The following is a 19,621-nucleotide window of genomic DNA, read 5'->3' as shown; positions in this document are numbered from 1 at the left end:
CTAATTAATTCTTTTTTTACTATTATTTATGAAGAACGATTTGACTAAAATAATTGGGGCAGTTCTAAATCTAGATTTATGATAATGTTATTTATCAGCATTTGAGAACTTTTTAAGATTCGTGTATGAGCTTATGGGCTTCTTAGAACTTTGTCATGATTTGACAAAAAACTAAAAACTGGAGCATTTGCCTTTTGAGGATAGAAGCTTCCAGTACGAAAATGAACCATCGAAAGTCGAAAGCTCTTTAAAATTTATTAACACATTTCAATTGATCAGACGAACTTTGGGTCGTCTTGAGGAAAATTCACACAAAATATTACCCGATCAACCGAATATGGCTTGGAGTAATGCCTACTGTCAGTATATATCATCCAGATGATGTGCAGGTATGAATATTATACAAGTATTTAATTTATTTTTCTTTATTCTCATGCACAAATATAAATTTACAGGGTGTAGTTATTTAATTAATTACCATATCAAGAGAAATATCATATTGAGTTAATCGAATTGTAATTAAAAGGACTCAACAATATATTCAGTTAAACTACGATTTTTTTTTATTAAATAAAATTGTTTTTCCTCTATAAAAGAATATGTAAAAAATGTTTATCATGTCAGAATTGAAACAGATTCTACCTAAAAGATTGGTCTCTATTTTTAGTGATCTGATTTACATACCTATTAAGATAGATATTATTTTTTTCTAGATCGTGTTGAGTAGTACGAAACACACGGAAAAAAGTCAGATTTACAGCTTTTTGCATCCGTGGTTAGGTAGAGGATTGCTGACAAGTACAGGTATTTTATTTACATTATCATAATTTAAATAGGTTTATAATAATAAAGAAAATGTTTTATATATTCATATAATTACATTGTTTAAATTGTTCAGAGATACTAAAGTGAAAATTGCATATTTTAAAATTTTGTGCTTATCAATAATATGAATTTTAACCCAATAAATCACTAAGAAAATAATTAATTTGATAAAAGAATATTTCTTAAAATTAAAGAAATAATTATTTCTTAAAAAAGAAGAAATTATTCATTCGAACTCATTGTAAGAACTATATTGTTGATGTGAGGATCATATATACACAATTTAAATTATTTTGATTAATATTAGAGATTGGTGCTGTAAAATATTCTAGGTCCAAAATGGCAGACGCGAAGAAAAATGCTTACTCCAGCTTTCCATTTCAACATCCTTCAAGAATTTGTAGATGTTTTTGTAGAACAATCAGAAGTGTTCGTTCGGAATTTGAAGTCTGATGGAGACGAAATAATCAAGGATATAATACCCTTGCTAACCAAATTCACTCTAGACTCGATATGTGGTAAAAATTAAGTTTTACTTTAAATTTATTTTGTACTTTATACCAAATTTTAATTATTATTAGTAAATTTAGGAAAAAGCATAATTTTTATTGTCATTTCTCATCCAAAAATAACTACACTTAACCAAATAGTATTTTAATTTTTTTGTGATAGATACAAATGATTTCTTGGCATTTTTTCCAAACCTTATAGTGATCACATCATAAATTGCACAAAAAAGTCACCACTTCATATTTCTCTATAATTATATTTTTTTTAAACATTTAACTTGGAATAATGAAAGTTTATTACCAATGTTGAAAACAATTTAAAAATTTTAAATATACAAAAACTGGTAAGTAATTATTTTAATTTAAAAAGTCACTTTAAAACATTCCTTCATATTTAAAAAAATCGAATAAGTTTTTTTATTTGGACGCACCTAATTCGCCCGCTAAACCTAACCTCAGAATGTCGCCGAGAGTAAATTATTTCCGTTAACTACAATATTAATAATTAGATGCAGCCTAAACTTGTATGTTTTTTAATTTTCTTATTTTTAAATCAGGTGACTAAGTAATTTTTTCGAATTTGAAAAAAATGTTCACCATTTCTACCACAATCCTTCAAATGCTAGACAAATTAATCTGAAGTTCTCAGTTGATATGCTGTAACACCTTCGTGAGTCCGATTGCGTGTTTGAACTGTGCAGATACTGATCACGTGAAGTCATCAATATAATTACAATCCAACACGGAGCATGCAACAGAATTAATCAAATGTTTCATGCAATTGAGAACATTACGTAACACAACCACACGACAATAGCAGTTATCATCCAGTCGCCACTAACACTTATGTATGCACTGAAAAGTCTAGTTGCAAACTTAGGCTCAAAATATCAAAGAAGACCCCCAGATAATGAATATCTAAGTACTTTTTTGAAAAGTTAGCCGCTTATTGTTTGAACAGGTTTTTTAAAAATAAATACAGTATTTGTGAAAAAAATTTAAAAATTAGTTTTGGAAAGTTTGAACGAATACAAAGCTTTTAAAAAATGTATGTGATGTAAAAAATATTATCAAAAGACCTACTCAGATGACCAGATTTGAGATGGTGGAAGCGAAAGGTATATTAACTAAAAAATTTTAGTTTAAATCGAAGACAGGGTATAAAACCGATGGTGCAGAGTGCCGTACATTTTCTGATAGGGGTAGATAAGTTGCTCAGCGCATACGTAAGTGTTAGTGGCAAGTGGATTATTATTTCTGTGACGTAAATAATTGCAAATGAACTCTGTTCCAGAAAAGAATGGAAGGAGGAACCAAAGGATTTAAATTTAATGACTTGTCCTGATAACTATAAACATAGTGCTACAACAGTAATTGATTTCACAGTAGTTTTACAATCATTTACAACAAGAAAATTACTCATTCCAATGCGAAAAAATTGTCTGCTTTTATAATTTTTGCTTTAAATTACGCAAACCGATTCGATTTGAAGCCATCATGGAAACAAAAAAATGTCCTTGTCAGCAAAGATGGGAAATTAACATTCCGGAGTTTGCATGCGAGTTCAATGCGGAAAAAATCTGAATTGCTTCACTTATATAAGATAGTTTAAAATTTTGATTTATTGCGATTGTCTGAAGTTTTATATAAACAGTTTCTTAATTTATAAAATAAAATTTTTATTAATTTAATAAAGTGGAAAATCAATGTCTTTAAATGTGAAGCTGTTCTAAACAAACAGTTATTTATTATACAAGTGGCACTAGTGGCACTTTCCTCGCGTGAAGTTACAATACGCGCCAGAGCCTTCGCTCTCTTGAACTGAACCAGTGAAATTGTCACTAGTTGAATCAGTATTTTGAGTTATCATTGGTGAAACAATAATTTTCCGCTTTCAGGTGGGTGAAGCAGTTAGTGACTCAACTAAAACAATTACTAAAATATACCACTGATGCCAAATGATAGATTCAACCAGTGATCAAACCAGTGATTATAGTACTCCACGCGGCCAATACTTGAACTTCCAGTGGTCCCGTAAGCGCATGTTGCCGGTCATATCTTTACATTTCGCGCTAGTGAAAGCGAACTTTATTGTATACTACTCTCTAAATCTAAATCAGCGATAAGTAAACCGCTAATTAAAATAATCGTATATACACTGGTTGAAGCAGCGAAATTTAGCTGCTGGTCAGTGAAGTTTTACTGATTAACAGCGAAATTTCACTGATTTGCCAGCGTATATATACTGATTTTAATTAGCGGTATACTTATCGCTGGTTCAGATTTAGAGAGTAGTGTTTGTGTATTAGAAATATGCTGATTATGTCTGCAATAAGAAGGGATATGATGTTTTTCGCTTCAAACTGAGGTGGTTTAATGTTAAGTGACGCGACGCGTTTACGAATCTTCCCGTGGTTAGGCAAAATATGTTATAGTCTATTATATTTCAGCCCGGGCCTCATTTACTTTAGTGTTATCACAGAAGTGATAAATGCTAATTGTCATACCTAAGAAGCTGACGGATGATATTGCTACTGACTACTGGTACTGAGTAAACAGTGAACTTCACTGATCAAACTATTAACGGAATTCCACTTGGCGAAACAGTAAAATCTCACTGATTGTCTCTGATATATTTCTAGCTGTTTCAACCCTGAAAATCAGTGAGATCTCAAGGGTTCATTTTATAAGAGAGCGGTTTCTCCTCGTCTTCGCTTTGACTCGGCTACACGTTAGAACTTTCTACGAGGAAGAAGTTCCCCTGGCGGACCGAAGGAACCGAATGAAGCCTCTGCAAAGCACCCTTAAAGACCCCACTAAGTACCCCTTCGGTTCCTTCTCTAAAAACTAAAAAAACAGCAGCAAGATCAAGTTTTAAATTATTGAAATTCGGATTTTACGTTAAAATTTCCATTAGAAACTCACGGTGTAATCGCAATACTTTTTTTTTCATCGTTAAAAATTTCTTAAAATGTCATTAACTTTTGCTGAATGTGACTCCAAGCACATCCATAATAGCTCAAGTAGTATGTTGCTCGCGAAGTTTAAAAATAAAATTCTCTCTTACTTGCATCACAGTGTTGTTGTCCGAGGTTTCCACTGCGTGGCGTTAGTATCCAGACAAAATTCTTACAGTTACCGACGGAACGCTTATTAACGGCTACTAAAAGAAGATGCACTTGAAGCCGCATTCGGCCCATATAAATGAGAGGTTTTTTCTTTTTTAAAGTTTTTAACGCTGCAAGGAAGAGTATTTCGATTGCTCCATGAGTTTCTAATGCAAATTTTAACGTAGAATCCGAATTTCAACAATTTAAAATTTGATCTTGCTGTTTTTTGCGAGATTTATAAGAAGGAACCGAAGTGGGACTCAGTGGGGTCCTAAAGGGTACTTTGTAGAGGCTCCTTTCGTGTAATAACGACATAACCTAAAAATTGGATATAACTGCAAGCAATTGACAACTGCACTTAACAGTTGATATTTTATAATATCAGATTTTGTTATTTTTTAACTTTTCAAGTACATTGTACGATCAGAAACCATAAAAAGCTTGCATATGAGTTAAAGTACTCTAAGAAAGTCAGCCATCTTAGTTTGATTTCATACATGATCCCGAATCAGATAATTTATGACCTCAAAAGTCGATCAATCACTCTGGCTGATCAAAATTCTCTTGAATTCGGTATCATTTTTGTTGCATATCAAAATGATATTGATTTCGGTGTTATTTTAAACACTTTTTTTTACTGTGTAGGGAATTATAAACTTCTTCACACCGCTTACCTTAACTAAATTTCACTTATAATGTACTTAGCTTGGTCTTGAATTGACTTGAATTCTCTTTACATCTTCCAGGTTTTCATCATTATTTAAAGTGGTTAAGCTAAACCAACATTATACCTTATAAAGTGAAGGTGCTTTTTACTAGTAAAAGTAACGCGATACTTATTTTGTGAGCACAGTGGTAACGGCGGCACGTTACAATTTTTTTAAAGTAATAGCAACTGTAAAGCTAATTTGATGTGGCTATTTCAGAAACAGCTATGGGGACAGAATTGACTGAAGATGAAAGCGAAGATAGTTACAGAAATGCTGTTTTGGAAATGGGAACCCATGTTATTCATAGGTAAAAAGAACTTATTAATTTTGTCAATAAATTTCAAATTATAGTTCTTCATTTTTTGTTGAATTATTTGTATAAAACATAACTTATTATTTTTCAAATATTTTGAATTTTTAAGTGCGGCATGAAATTTGTTTAACTATAACTGATTTCAACTTCGACAGAATGATAAGACCTTGGTTACATTTTGATTGGATCTTTAAATTAACGCCAACTGGATTCCGACAACGTAAAGTTCTTAAACACCTTCACCAATTGACCAATACAGTAGGCCTTTTGCTCAGTAGTATATTGCGCAATAAAGGGCGAAAGGCGACAATTGCACTAGTGGGAAGTTGCGAGGGTAGATATTACACGAGTGAAATTGTTGCCTCGCCCTGAGTTGCGCATACAATTTTTCATAAAAAATGTATCGAAAATTGACTTGAGATGCCTGAAGCTTCTTTGCGTCTCATCAAAGGTGTTATTGTTTGTAAATAAGTAGTCAATGACAGGCAGAGGTTAGAAAGACACTCTGGAGAGTAATTAAATAGTATATTGCGTATCAAGTGGGAGAAGGTAGGGGGAGGGTCCAGGGTGAAACCCTGGTGGGGGTCGGGGGGCTGAGCCCCTCGTTATAAGAAAATATCAATCCTGATTTAAATAAAAGAATGATTAACACCCCCGCACTTACAATAAGAAGTAAAAAAATTCTTTTCAACTTTATCGATAAGCTTCACAGAATAAAGTACTGACATTTTCCTTGATTGACCACTGTTTACCAATTAAGACGTGATATCGATGAGGTTATGAGCATTTATTAATTTTTCGGTTCGCTCTGCTCTAACGCAAGCGCAATAGGGAGGTTGCAAGCTGCTCTAGTCAAAGTTCCGCAAAAATTTGAATTAGATAAATAGAAAATTGCTCTTTCTAATACAAATTAATAGTAAGAGTTTCTAGGTTATTCACAAAACAAGTTAAAAGTTTAAGTTATTCATTTTGAATACTGTGGCGAGACGAGTACACTACAGTTATCGCTGAAAACATCAATCGTTCACGATCGAAGGTGGAGACTGAAGTTAGCCTCTATGCTCGAAACGAAGTTCGATCAGAGAGAGAATGGCTGCAGACAACTGCAGATAAAATAGAATGTATTTACTTTCGATACCGGTTAGGGCGTAAAGTGACTTTCGCAGTCGCCTGTTTCAACTTTCTAGTCTAGGGTTGAAAACAAAACTTTCGACCCGCTACGGAGGCATCGAAAGTCAACTTTTTGATACATGTGTTATGAAAAATAATATTACTTCATTTGAATAATATACAAGATAAAATTGTCTGCTTCTGTTTTTTAGATTATAGCAGAACGAAAGCAGTATCATGAACAAAAATCGAAGGAAAATAAAATCGCTCAGCCGAAAAAGGACCATTTGAAAGGTAAATCAAACGGTGGTATGTATCTTTTAATTTATGAAATAGTATATTTGAAAGTTAAATTTGAATGTGTTTAAATAGTTATTGGATTCCTTTTTTTAAAGTGATAACCTCTTATGCAAGGTGTGAATTCGCAAAACTGAGTAATGGTAACGCATCCAGGGTGACGGCTTCTCTCCTTTATTTCTCCTTCGCTTCTCCCACGGACTGACTCTTGCAATCTCTCTCCCTCTCTATTTTTCCTTCACTTCTTCCACTTCTCTCCTCTCGTCAATCTCTCTCTCTCTCTCTATCCCGCTTGCTCTCTTTTTCTCCATAGTTCGCTCTCACATTCCTCACACTCCTTGGCGGACCAAAGGAACCGAATGAAGCCTCTACAAAGTAACCGTAAAGACCCCATTGGGTCCCCATTCGGTTCCTTTTTAAAAAACTAAAAAAAAAGAGGAAAATCAAATTTTAAATTGTTGAAATTGTTACATGGGACAAAGGCGATTTCAAGTGCATCATCTTTTAGTGGCAGTTAATAAGCATTCCGTTGGTAACTTTAAGAATTTTGTCTGGAGGCTAGTGCAACGCAGTGGAAACGTCAGACAATAACGCTGCGATGCAAGTGAGAGAGAATTTTATTTTTAAACTTCGCGCGTAATATACTAGTTGAGCTATTATGGATGCGCTTGAAGTCACATTCAGCAGAAGTTAATGACATTTTTAAAAATGTTAACGCTGCAAAAAAAAGTATTGCGATTACTACGTGAGTATCTGATGGAAATTTTAACGTAGAATCCGAATTTCAACAATTTAAAACTTGATCTTGCTGTTTTTTTGTTGTTGAGTTTTTCAAGAAGGAACCGAAGGAGGACTTAGTGGGGTCTTTAAGGGTGCTTTGCAGAGGTTCCATTTGGTCTTTACGGGTACTTTTTAGAGGCTCTATTCAGTTCCTTCGGTCCGCCAGGGCTGAGTCTCTGACAGTATTAGCAGTGTATATCAACATGCGCTCTTCTTGAAGGTCGTAGTTTGAACACGTGCTAAATGTTTTCAATAGAATTACTTATTTATCTGGAACCTTCTCCCAAATCCTTTAATTAATTTGAGTAATATTTAAACTATTATTGATGTTGAAACAGTTCAAAGACAAAACGACTTCAATTTAAATCATATTAAGCTATCACTTTTGCCGACCGTCTCAAGACGGCTGACGTGTTTTGAGTTTTTATTTTGTGCTGATTTCTTTAAAAAAATATATAATGGTTAACATTTTTACCAGGGCGGAAGGAAAGATTGGCCATGCTTGACATTCTCATAACTGCCTCAAACAACGAAGGTTCTATCGATAACGATGGAATCAGGGAAGAAGTGGACACGTTCGTTTTTGAAGTAATAGACTAATAAATAATACATTCTAAGGGAAAAAATCTAATATTAGTCATTTGTGTAGCGAGGGCATATGAATAGGAACTTTTTGATGAGTGTTCAGTACTGCACATGTTCAATTATTTTTTTTATCTTGAGACATCAAAATTTCTCAAGAGATTCGCAATTCAAAGAAAAAATGTGCTTGTTAAAAACTTTTTATTTTCGAGGGACGAAAGCGGCCCTGAAAAAATTTACCACGCAACCCATCACCTGGGGGCGGGAGGGGGACAAATTTCAAATATCAAATGGTAAACTATATTTTCCACTGCAAATTAAAATTCTTCAATCAAAAAAACGTAAGCTTTATTCAAAAAAACATTTCGATTCGCACCGGATTGCGATATTTTGACGAAAATTGACATTGGTGATAAAAAAGAGAAACGGTCAGTTTGTGTTTGTTCGTACGGGTTGGTTTGTTTTGATTGGTTGTGTTGCCTATGTTAGTTTATGTTAGATTTGGTATCTTAGTTAAATTTATTTGGACTTCATTGGGTGTCTGAATTTCTTTGATTTGGATGGTCGGGTTGCTGCTTTCGTTCGTTTTGGGTTCGGTTGGGTGTCGTTGTATTCCCTTATTACTTAACCTTATTACGTTTAAAATAGTGGCTTTATCTGCAAAAGAGAAAATTCAAATGATTCTCATTTACGGAGAAAGTGCTAGGAATATCGAGGATGCTGTCACCGTTTATGCTTAACGTTTTTGAGGCAGTGTACGGTCATGCGCTTCTTTTTATCGGGTCGTCAATAAATTCACCACTGGCTGAAGTGTGCAATCAAAAAAAATAAAATAAAATAATGGTCGAAAAAATACTACTGGAGTTAATAATGAAATTGCGATATCAGCCGCAGCCGCTCATGATCTCCATGTTAGTACTCGACACCAAAGCCGTGAACCCGAATGTCTCTAACCAGTAATTGGAAGGTATTAAAATGTAATTTTCTTCCATATTTCTCTGCATCACGAACTTCATAGTAATGATTTTCGGAACCAAGTGACATTTTGTCAATGGACGCTTCAGCAACAACTCGGGAGAACATGAAACAGCGAATCATGACTGTTGGTAATGAAATAACACCATACTCCGCAGTTGTGTGCAAACTTTCCAAGTGCGGTTCAGCAAGTGCATCTTAGAGGACACGATTTTGAGCACCTAATGTAAAATACTATTCGAAAAAAGCACCTTGATGGTGAGCAACCTCCTGTGACCACGAGTTGAAAATGGCCCATGTGTTGAAAACGCCCATGGGGCGGCATGGCCGTTTTGAAAATGACACGGTGAATTTTTCTAATAGAATTTTTCTTTGTTTTTAATCGAACTATTTCCATTAATTATGCCAATGTGTATCGCTCCGGTGTGAAAATCAGGTTATAAAAATGAACTCAGAAAACCCGAAGATCCCGAATTAAAAAGTTGGAAACTCTTTAATAATTATGGAAGGTTCGAGGAGAAATGGTTTAGGTTTTATTTTAAAAGGGAAATTTTAAGTATTGAAGATTTCAAAATAAAAAAAAATGATTTTGAAATGGTTTTCATATTTATTTTGTAATTTTTATGCAATTTTCCTATGGCACTGCATGGTTTTGTAGAACAAAGTTACTACTAGCATTGGGCAGTACAGGTGAAGGACCCCCCTGATGGTGAGAGGCGAGGGCACTTATCGAACAAAGCATCCAAAAGGAAAGAAACAACTGCTATGTCCACATCGTTGTTCGTGGTTAGCGCTAAATGTAGTTAAGTCATTGACTGCTGGCATACCTGCAGTCAAAATGAGAAACTTGAGTTTCAAAAATAAAATTGAGCCTATTAATTTTTCTGCTCCGCTTTAACTTCCTTCTTTGGTGAGTGGAGAGAGTGTTAAACATTGGATTAATTACAATTGAGTAGCTCTCCTAAAAATAATCAACATGTCTTTTTTATCATTCCCTTGAAATTTAGAACCACATTCCTTGAATATTCAATAATGTCATTTTTTGCAAATGCATCGCTATCATTTGGAATAAAACTTACGTATTTTTTATGAAGAATTTGAATCTGCAAATAAAAAGTATAGGTTCTCATTTAAAAATGTTAAGCCCCCCCCCCCCTCCGGCCCCAGGGAGTGGAGTACAGTTTTGCGAAATCGCTTTTCCCCTTTAAAAATAAAAAATTTTTAAAACGTACATTTTTTCGTTGGATGCGTATTTCTTGAGCTATTTTGGTGTCTCGAGATAATAAAGAAAACACCCTTTATGTGTCCCCGGAAACCACAGTGCACTCCTTGTATCTTCCCGGCTGATAGGGCTAGTGGGGTATATAATTCTAAGAATTAGGCACTGATAATATGTGTGTCGGACAGCAGAAACATACAGAGCGGGTAGATACCGGGAGTGTACTGTATCCTCTTTTTTGTAATATCTCGTGTGAAAAACTCGACTATTATGTAGTTCCTGACGCACTAGTGACTAAAAAAACTGCATAATATTCGATACTTTGGCTGATGTAATGCAAAAAGTACTTTAAAAATATTTGATATCTTTTAGGGTCACGACACTACATCAATGGGTGCTTGTTTCCTATTAGCACTGTTAGCTGAACATAAAGAAATTCAGGTAAACTTAAAGCTGTTAACTATAGAGTAAGAGATAGGACAACTAAACACTTTCACGTTGGCACGTGTCCGTAAATTTGGTCAATTATTTAAGACAAAAACCATTTAAAAAATTTCTTAATCTCTAAATGCTCTTGCAAATTAAAATATTATATTTAAAAAAATATTATGATGACGACACCTTGAGCGCTGAAGCATCTCTGACATGATCTATAGATCATGATCTAATGCTCTGTGGCTGTCTTTCCTCTTCACATAATCCCGTTCTTCTCCTACCACTCTACCTCTAGCTGTCCAACGCAAAGCAGCCGGACCACGGACTAACAGTGTTTGAGCTCTGTTTTTCGGCGGCACCAGCTAACTAGATATTTTCACTTCAACCATCAGCTAACTTCACTTTGTTAAAAGCCAAGGAGAAAACAATGGATCAAATGCTTGGGAGAAAACTTTATTTCTGCAATATCTGTTGATTAAAGTGAAAATACCTAACAAAAAGTTAGCAAAAGATGGCGGGTGCTTTAAAATACTGGAATATAGACATTCTATTAAATGTTGTCGCCTATACGGTCTGCGTAAACTCCATGAGTCCGTGTTGTAGCAGGCCCTCCAAGCCTCCATGGGCCATGTATTTACTTGTTACAAGGTTTTTAGGGCTTTGGGTACGAAGAACCAGCACACGTATGCTGGAAGCGTCATATTTTTCAACGACACAGTCAAATCTGTCTGCAACGATGAGACTCACGTGAAAGCATGGCAAATGCACATCTCATCAATGATGACAGGTTTAGCCGCCTTAAGGAAGAGTATGGCACCGCCAGGTGAAGTCTACTGATATTTTGTACTCAAAGTAATCAAAACTTTGAAAAAAGAAAATGTGTCGAGGCTTTGAGGGCCTGTTTCTAAATTATTTTGATCAATATTTCTAACCACTTTTCAACTAATTAATTGTTCTTTGCACAGGAGCGTGTAAGGAAGGAAGTGTGTGAAGTGATGAAGGAATGCGGCGGAAAATTCGGAATGTCGGATGTAAATAAATTAGTTTACCTCGACAGGTGTATTAAGGAATCTCTGCGAATGTATCCAAGCGTACCAACAATAACTCGAGTCCTCCACGAAGACTTACAATTAAGTACGGATAAATGTTACTGCGTGATAAATAATTATTGAAAAGCGGTTTGCACAATATTTTGTCCAAACATATCTGAAAGTTGGCCTCCTCATGTCTGTAGAGCAAAAGGAAAGTGATCGGTTACATACTGCTTACAGTGACAAATAATAATTTTATTAATAATTTTTTGCCGCCAATTCGTGAAGTAAGCATGCATCATCATCAGGGGACATAATTCAGCAAAGTTCCCCTGTTCTACAGACGTAAAGGTCGCCTTCAGATGGAGGTTGTACGTAAAAAGTGTCACATACAATTTTTGAAAACTAGCTTTCATTCCGCCTTCGATACCATTGTAGATATGGAAATCAAAATTCTGGGAATCCTATATCTTTTTGATTAGGTTTTATTAACTTGGAAGCCTGTATTTAAAAAATCCATTCGCAAGTATCCCAAAGTATCGCAAGTTCACGCAGATGGATCGAGCAAATTGATCAGATCGGCTGTTTATCCTATCGTTTGCTCAATATGCGTCAGTATCGATACATAATGTACTATTTTCCCTTCACTTTACAGAAAATTATCTGGTGCCAGCGGGTGCGAATGTTCACGTTTATATTTACGATCTACAAAGGGATCCTCATTTCTGGCCCAATCCTACAGTTTACGATCCAGACAGATTTCTACCGGAAAATTCGAGAAACAGACATCCTTATGCATATGTACCTTTCAGTGGTGGTCCACGTAACTGTATTGGTAAGACATTTACCAACATGCGAAAAAGATTTTTCTAATGGATATTGAATCTATTTCTCAAATCATGCATTTTTAAGTATTTTATTTACAGAAATTCTCCAAAACCTTGATATAATTTTTATGAAATTTTAGGTCAGAAATTTGCACTCTTGGAATTGAAGGTTTTGGTAGCTCAGGTGCTCTATAATTTCAACCTCGAACCTATTGATTTGGCTCACGATATTATTGTAATGCAAGATTTGGTAATCAGGCCTATGCAAGCAGTTCGGGTCAAGTTCGTGTCAAGGGTGAATCAAAATCTACTTGAAAGTGCTTTATGAATATGTGGTGATACTTTCTACTTAAAGTTAGAACATAATCTATAAGGAAGAAATGGACTTTTTATTGTAGTATTCTTGTTACTGGGTTATTTATAAAAAAATTAATTGATCTGTAAATCGAAATAGTAAATGATTGAATGTAAACAATTTTTATGTAAGAAGATACTAAATTATATATAATAATTAACATTATAGTCATTACGGAATTTTCCTGCAAAAAATGCTCTTTTCTTGGTCTATGTAAAAGTAACAATTTGTCTTTTACACTTCTGTTTCATATCTTGCGTCCTTAGAATGAAAATTCAAAATTTCGATTTTACAATAGCAGTTTACATGTTTAAAAGAAAAACTATGAGTTGTATCAAAAAAAGATTCAAGACGATTTGGTGGGTCTCCTTAAATGTAACGATGGTTTCTTGGACATTTTTAAACTGTCGCATAGTTTGTGCGAAAAAATTTGTAGATCTTTTTAAGATAATTATTATTTCTTTTCGACATGTTTTTGATATCTTATATAGTTTTTCAAGTAAATGGATTTTTTTAAGGCGTTATTACGGTAAAAACTAAAACTATAAGTATTATAAAAAAATGGTCTCAGGTAAATTTGCAGATCTTTTGGAGATTATTAATTTTTCATCTGAATTATTTTTTGTTTTTGGCATAATTCTTCGTCGAAATATGATTTTGTATGTTTATAAAAGTATTTTTTATCAATAAAATCATAACTATTGTACAAAAATGGCAGATTAACAAAATCGTCCTTTCTTTTCAGGAATCAGAAAAGTGTGCTAAGACTCAATCCAATCTGATCAGTTTTGAAATTATTTATCATGCCCACAGGCTACACACTACAAACAGGCTAAAGATACACAGATCCCTTCGTAAAAATCGTTTTTGCCCTGTCAGAGGGTTTCAAAACATGAAGATTCAGTGAAAACCGATGAAGTGAAATTTTATATGAAACTAATACCTTCTAATTAGAATGGTAATGTAAAAAAATTATTTTTAGACCATTGCATAAATGCTGCTTAGTTTTATAATAGGGAAATAATTTTTTTCTTCAAAAAATGCTGCTATACGGTGTGCCTGAACGAACTTGAAATGGGAGTAACAAGAGAGTTCTTGTATTATTCTGGGGTTTCGTTTTAGAATGCTTTAGTAACAATTTTCAACCAAAATTAAAATAATTCTTAGAGCCGTTTTTTATTTTTGCTTTTTTTAATGTCAATTTTTTAAGTAGTTAAAAAAATTGATTTATTTTCGAAATAAGTTATGTTTAAAGTACAAAAATGATATTTAATATTCTTTTTAATATAAATCTTGTGCAATAAGTGTATATTGACACAATGTTTAATGTACTATTATATTTTTATTCGCGTGCAGCCTTTATTCATTTATTGGAAAAATTATCATTACTTTCTTTACCCTTGTATTTGTATTTTTTGCATATATATTCAAAAAATATAAATACAAGATTTAAAAGAATAATAAATATAAATAATGTTTGTACTTTAGGCATAACTTATTTTGAAAATAAATAAAATAATAAATAAGTTATGCTTAAAGTGCAAACATCATATGAATGATTGTTTTTAATATAAATTTTGTAAAATAAGTATATTTTTACATAAATTGACATACGTTGGTATATTAATAATTATGTAAAAATAAACTTATTATTCAAGATTTATATTAACCCGTATCACTTGAATGACCCCAACATCAACTCCAGACTCAAATTTGAATTGGATTTTGAGAATTTTTTTATACACCTCAAAATAATTTTCATTACAAACAAAAAAACTATCAGAATCTGATTTCTATGTATTAAATAGCGTCTGTAAATTTGGTCAAGTTGAAACCATAAATACAATCAATATGACGAAATTTCAAAATTCAGCAGTGGTCAATTTGACCCCCTGTGAGTAATATGTAATTTTTCATAGGTATAAGTGATGAGGGTTAAAACGAATAATAAATATCATCTTTGTACTTTAAACATAATTTATTTTGAAAATAAATCCGTTATTTCAAATTATTGTAAAAAATCACATTAAAACAATAAAAAATAAAAAAACGGCTCTAAGAATTATTTTAATTTTTCTTGGAAATTGTTTTTGAAGCATTCTAGAACGAAACCCAAAAAAAATATAAGACCTCTTTTGTCACCCCCATTTAAAGTTCCTTCACGTGGCTAGTAATCAATTGAAATTCTTCGAAAAATTAGCCCAAGACATTTCACTTTTCTATCGAGATATTATACAAATATTGAGAAGTACAAAAGCGTAAAAAAGAAATGTTAATTTGACAGGTTTTCTACGTTAAAACAGGTACAGCATATATATTGGAATCAGGGAGAAGTACATCATTGACTTAAATTAGTAAGAAATTTCAAAAATTTAAAAATAAAGATGACTGTTGATTCAAATTTGGGGAGTTTAGAATTTAGAGAATTTTCTGTTGAGTTTACAGAACTTTCAGTAATATGATAGATGTTTTTTTAATTTGATACACCCTATCTAAACATATTAGAATTTTAAAAAATTGATAAAATATTCAAATTTTATATGTTTTAAAAACAAAAAAAAATTAAAATTCTAAATTTAGAGATAACGACTCCAGAGAGAGATTACAGTTAGTAAAAATTAACTTATTTACCGGTGAATCGAGGTATTCCTTGATCCTATCTTCTGGCCGCACTCCTCGTTTTGTCCTTACGAGAATGTAGATAGTTCCTATGCCAGGACAACTACGCAATAATTTTTCCACCAGTATTTTCCCCATAAATCCTGTGCCTCCTGGTATTGAAGAATGGTTCACTTTTTTTTTTCAATTTTCAAGTGCTACTCAAAACTATAAAATTATACTTGAAGGCTGGCACAGCATAGGTCCGTCCACTCAGCGCCGCCACCAAAGTAAATTATAAAATGGAATACGCCATATTTTTTTGCTTTTTTTTCTAATTTTATGCTAAAAAAATTTTTTTTGCTCTTTAAACTTCGGAGAAAAGGATGGCGGCGCTAGCAGGACGTCCACTCAGTGCCACCACTTACGAAAACTCACTCAAAATTATTATAATGCGATAAACGATGAGTGGAGATATTTTTGCTTTTTTTTTGCTTTATAATGACATATATTACGTTTCCCAAAAAACTACCCCTAAAGCTTACACAACTACCCCCTGTGATCAAAAATATTTTAAAATGGGAAAACTACCTTTAACAATGTAAACATAATTTAGGGCTTCAAATTAATCACATGACACTTGAAAATTTCGCCCTTTTTATAATTTCCCTAAAACTACCCTTCCACGTGAACGTATGCAGCAGAACATTCATATGTATGAAAAAAGCATTCAAAATAATGAAACTTAAAGAAACTGTTAGTTGATTATTTTTCTCGTTTTTTGCTCTCCGATAATATATAATACGTTACCCAAAAACTACCCCTAAGTCATACATACCCTTCCCTCGCCATCAAAAATGTTTTAAAAGTTGGAAAACCACCCTGAACAATGTAAAAATGACTTAGAACTCCAAATTGATTACATCTTCCAGCGGAAGATGTTGTTTTGCATACGTTCGCGTGGAAGGGTAGTTTTGGAAATATTATAATGAGAGGAAAATTCTTAAGTGTCATGTGATTAATCTGGAGTTCTAAATCAATTTTACATTTTTCAGGGTGGTTTTCCAACTTTTAAAATGTTTTTGATGACGTGGTTAGGGTATGTATGACTTTGGGATAGTTTTTAGGGAACGTGTTATATATTATCATAGAGCAAAAAAATATCAACTAACAGTTTCTTCTAAGTTTGACGATTTTTACTGCTTTTTTCATGCATATATATATGTTCTGCTGCATACGTTAACGTGGAAGGGTAGTTTTGGGAATATTATAATGAGAGGCAAATTTTCAGGTTTCATTTTATTATTTTGAGTCCTAAATCATCTTAATATTGTTCAAGGTGGTTTTTTAACTTTTAAAACGTTTTTGATCACGAGGGGTGAGTATGTATGACTTAGGGGTAGTTTTTGAGACACGTATTATATATTATCAGAGAGCAAAAAAGAGCAAAAAAATATTAACTAACATTTCCTTCTAAGTTGGACTATTTTTAATGCTTTTTTCATACATATATATGTTCCGCTGTATACGTTCATGTGTAAGGGTAGTTTTTCTGAAAAAAATATGAAGAGGGGGAAATTTTGAAGTGCCATGTAATCAATTTGGGGTTCTAAATCATTTTTGCATTGTTCAAGGTGGTTTTTCAACTTTTAAAACTTTTTTGATGACGAGGGAAGGGTATCTATGACTTAGGGGTAGTTTTTGGGTAAAGTATTATATATTATCGGAGAGCAAAATAAAGAGAAAAAAATATCAATAACAGTACTTCTGAGTTTAATTATTTTCATTGCTTTTTTCATACAAATGAATATTCTGCTGCATACGTTCACGTGCAAGGGTAGTTTTGGGCAAATTATGGAGAGGGCGAAATTTTCAAGTGTCATGTGATTAATTTGAAGCCCTAAAATATGTTTACATTGTTCAAGATGGTTTTCCCATTTTGAAAACGTTTTTGATCACAGGGGGTAGTTTTGTAAGACTTAGGGGTAGTTTTTTGTGAAACGTAATATATGTCATCATAGAGCAAAAAAAGTAAAAAAAGTCTCCACTTATCGTTTATCGCATAATAATAATTTTTAGCGAGTTTTTGTAGATGGCAGCGCTAAGTGGACATCCTGCTAGCGCAGCCACCCTTTTCTCCGAAGCTTAAAGAACAAACGAATTTTTTTTGGCTTAAAATTAGCAAAGAAAAGCAAAAAAATATAGCGTATTCCATTTTATAATTTGCCTTGGTGGCGGCGCTGAGTTTACGGACCTGCACAGCATAGCCAGTTAAGGGTCAAAATGGCAATTATACAAGAGAGCCAAAAAACATTCTGTAAAATTAAATTCGAAATTAAAAAGGAAAACGAGAATAAAATTCGGAGGTGATTTATTTCTAAATCATTACAAAAAAAAGTTTTATTGCAACAAACTTTCTAGTTGTCAAAAAAGGTAGTCCAAAGTTCACGATATATCATTTCGAAATCTTTCGTCAGTATTCAAGTCGACTTGGGACAGTGGTAAAAAATAAAATAATAAATTTAAAAAATGTGAACCTTCTCCCGAGATGCTGAGTAGCTGAATACATCAGAATAATATTTTACGAAAAAAAGTAATTGATTTTCGAAAAATGAGGTTTCAATTTTAAGGTTAGAATTCCATGGCTTCTGAAAAGTATTTTCAAATCGTGATAAAAATCTAATGTGTACATTTTTTACGCAGATGAAAAAATGCCTGAGATATGGCAATAATGAACACAAATCCAAAAGTGTGATCAAAAGAATGAATTCAGTTCAAACCCGGTTTGAAGAGAAGAATAGAGAAAAATTAATATTTTAATATTTAAAACAGAGAGTGAGCATTTTTTTTAATGTGCTAATTTTCCATCGGGAGAAGTGCCCAATGAAAGAATAGGTTTATCTCTGAAACAAATTTTTTTTTATTTCCTTAACGATTGACACTTGTGTTGTATTCCATGCAGGCGAATATATTTTCCACTTTTTTAATTCCATATTTACATGCTGTATTTTCGACTTATTAATTCCCTTTGATATGTCCACAAAATAAGTGCTCTTACATAGTTTCTATTCCTCCGCGTGCAACAAAATTTTGGAAATTTCAATTCTTTTGCCAAGGTTATTTTTAATTCCATCTGCTTTATTTTTTATTATTTTAATTCCTTCTAATCTGTCCACAAAATATGTGCACATGCAAAGTTTCTATTCGTTTTTGTGGAATATAAGTTTGGAATTTTTAATTCTTTGTCTGCCATCACGGTGGACTAATTTTAATTCTAATATTTTATATGGTTTAAACAAATTATAGATTTAATAATATAATAATTAATAATAAATTCATTTAATAATTTTGTGTCAGATAAAAGAATTATCTTTACACTGAATTATAAAAATATTCTTTGACAATGCTACAAATTAGTTCTATTAACATGATTATTTTATATTCATAACTGATCGATTGAAAGGACTAGGTTTTTCGTCTGCAAAGTGAAATTATTCTTTTTCTGTTTATTCTATGTTTTGCATTTCTTCATTTTTTAATTCCTCCCAATACGTTTCCATTACATTTTCCCAATTCGATTAAAAAGAATAGATTTTGCTTTATTTCTATTTCTTGGTGGAAGTTTCGACGGAGGAAAATTCACATATTAATGGAAATTCAGATTCTGAATTTTTCTGAATTCTTCTCTTCTTACCGGGAAGGAAATCGAGTTTGAATGCAAGTGTGCCACAGTGTGACTCAGTGATCCCAGATCTGAAACGAGACGTGGTCCAATCCTATGACATGGCTATGTCCGTGTGAATATGGTAGGAGACCCTATAAATGCCTGGGTTGCGCGCGCAACCCATTTCTCCTCTTCTGAATTTCAAAACTCGAAGGCACACGATTGCCGGTCGGAACGCTTCGGCGGTTCTATTTATATCTCTATCTGCTTTGAAATGAAAT

General features: G+C 33.0%; 2 protein-coding genes across 5 annotated transcripts in view; one reads left to right on the top strand and one right to left on the bottom strand.

Annotated features, from left to right (window-relative positions):
* LOC117169229 (cytochrome P450 4C1-like) overlaps positions 1 to 13,255 on the top strand; it is a 19,007-nt gene extending 5,752 nt beyond the window's left edge. For 2 of the 3 annotated variants that reach the window (XM_033355492.1, XM_033355490.1), the window contains 11 exons: positions 280 to 389; positions 714 to 804; positions 1,158 to 1,343; positions 5,371 to 5,461; positions 5,623 to 5,725; positions 6,790 to 6,886; positions 8,133 to 8,242; positions 10,803 to 10,871; positions 11,831 to 11,999; positions 12,552 to 12,731; positions 12,864 to 13,255. In XM_033355492.1, coding sequence (XP_033211383.1) covers positions 351 to 389; positions 714 to 804; positions 1,158 to 1,343; positions 5,371 to 5,461; positions 5,623 to 5,725; positions 6,790 to 6,886; positions 8,133 to 8,242; positions 10,803 to 10,871; positions 11,831 to 11,999; positions 12,552 to 12,731; positions 12,864 to 13,051 — 1,323 coding nt within the window. In that variant the 5' untranslated portion in view covers positions 280 to 350 and the 3' untranslated portion in view covers positions 13,052 to 13,255. The remainder of the gene's footprint in view (positions 1 to 279; positions 390 to 713; positions 805 to 1,157; positions 1,344 to 5,370; positions 5,462 to 5,622; positions 5,726 to 6,789; positions 6,887 to 8,132; positions 8,243 to 10,802; positions 10,872 to 11,830; positions 12,000 to 12,551; positions 12,732 to 12,863) is intronic. The other variant, XM_033355491.1, reaches the window with a different exon arrangement.
* The window catches only part of LOC117169230 (fatty acyl-CoA reductase wat-like), a 91,909-nt gene that overhangs the window by 69,101 nt on the left and 3,187 nt on the right, over positions 1 to 19,621 (bottom strand). The window contains exon 2 of one of the 2 annotated variants that reach the window (XM_033355493.1): positions 15,710 to 15,849. In XM_033355493.1, the coding sequence (XP_033211384.1) occupies positions 15,710 to 15,849 (140 nt within the window). Of the gene's footprint in view, positions 1 to 15,709; positions 15,905 to 19,621 lie in introns of both variants that reach the window. The other variant, XM_033355494.1, reaches the window with a different exon arrangement.

This window comes from Belonocnema kinseyi, chromosome 3 (assembly GCF_010883055.1).
Source record: "Belonocnema kinseyi isolate 2016_QV_RU_SX_M_011 chromosome 3, B_treatae_v1, whole genome shotgun sequence".
Taxonomy (NCBI): Eukaryota; Metazoa; Arthropoda; class Insecta; order Hymenoptera; family Cynipidae; genus Belonocnema; species Belonocnema kinseyi.
Note: the sequence above shows the minus strand (reverse complement) of the source record. Positions and strands in the feature narration are given on the sequence as shown.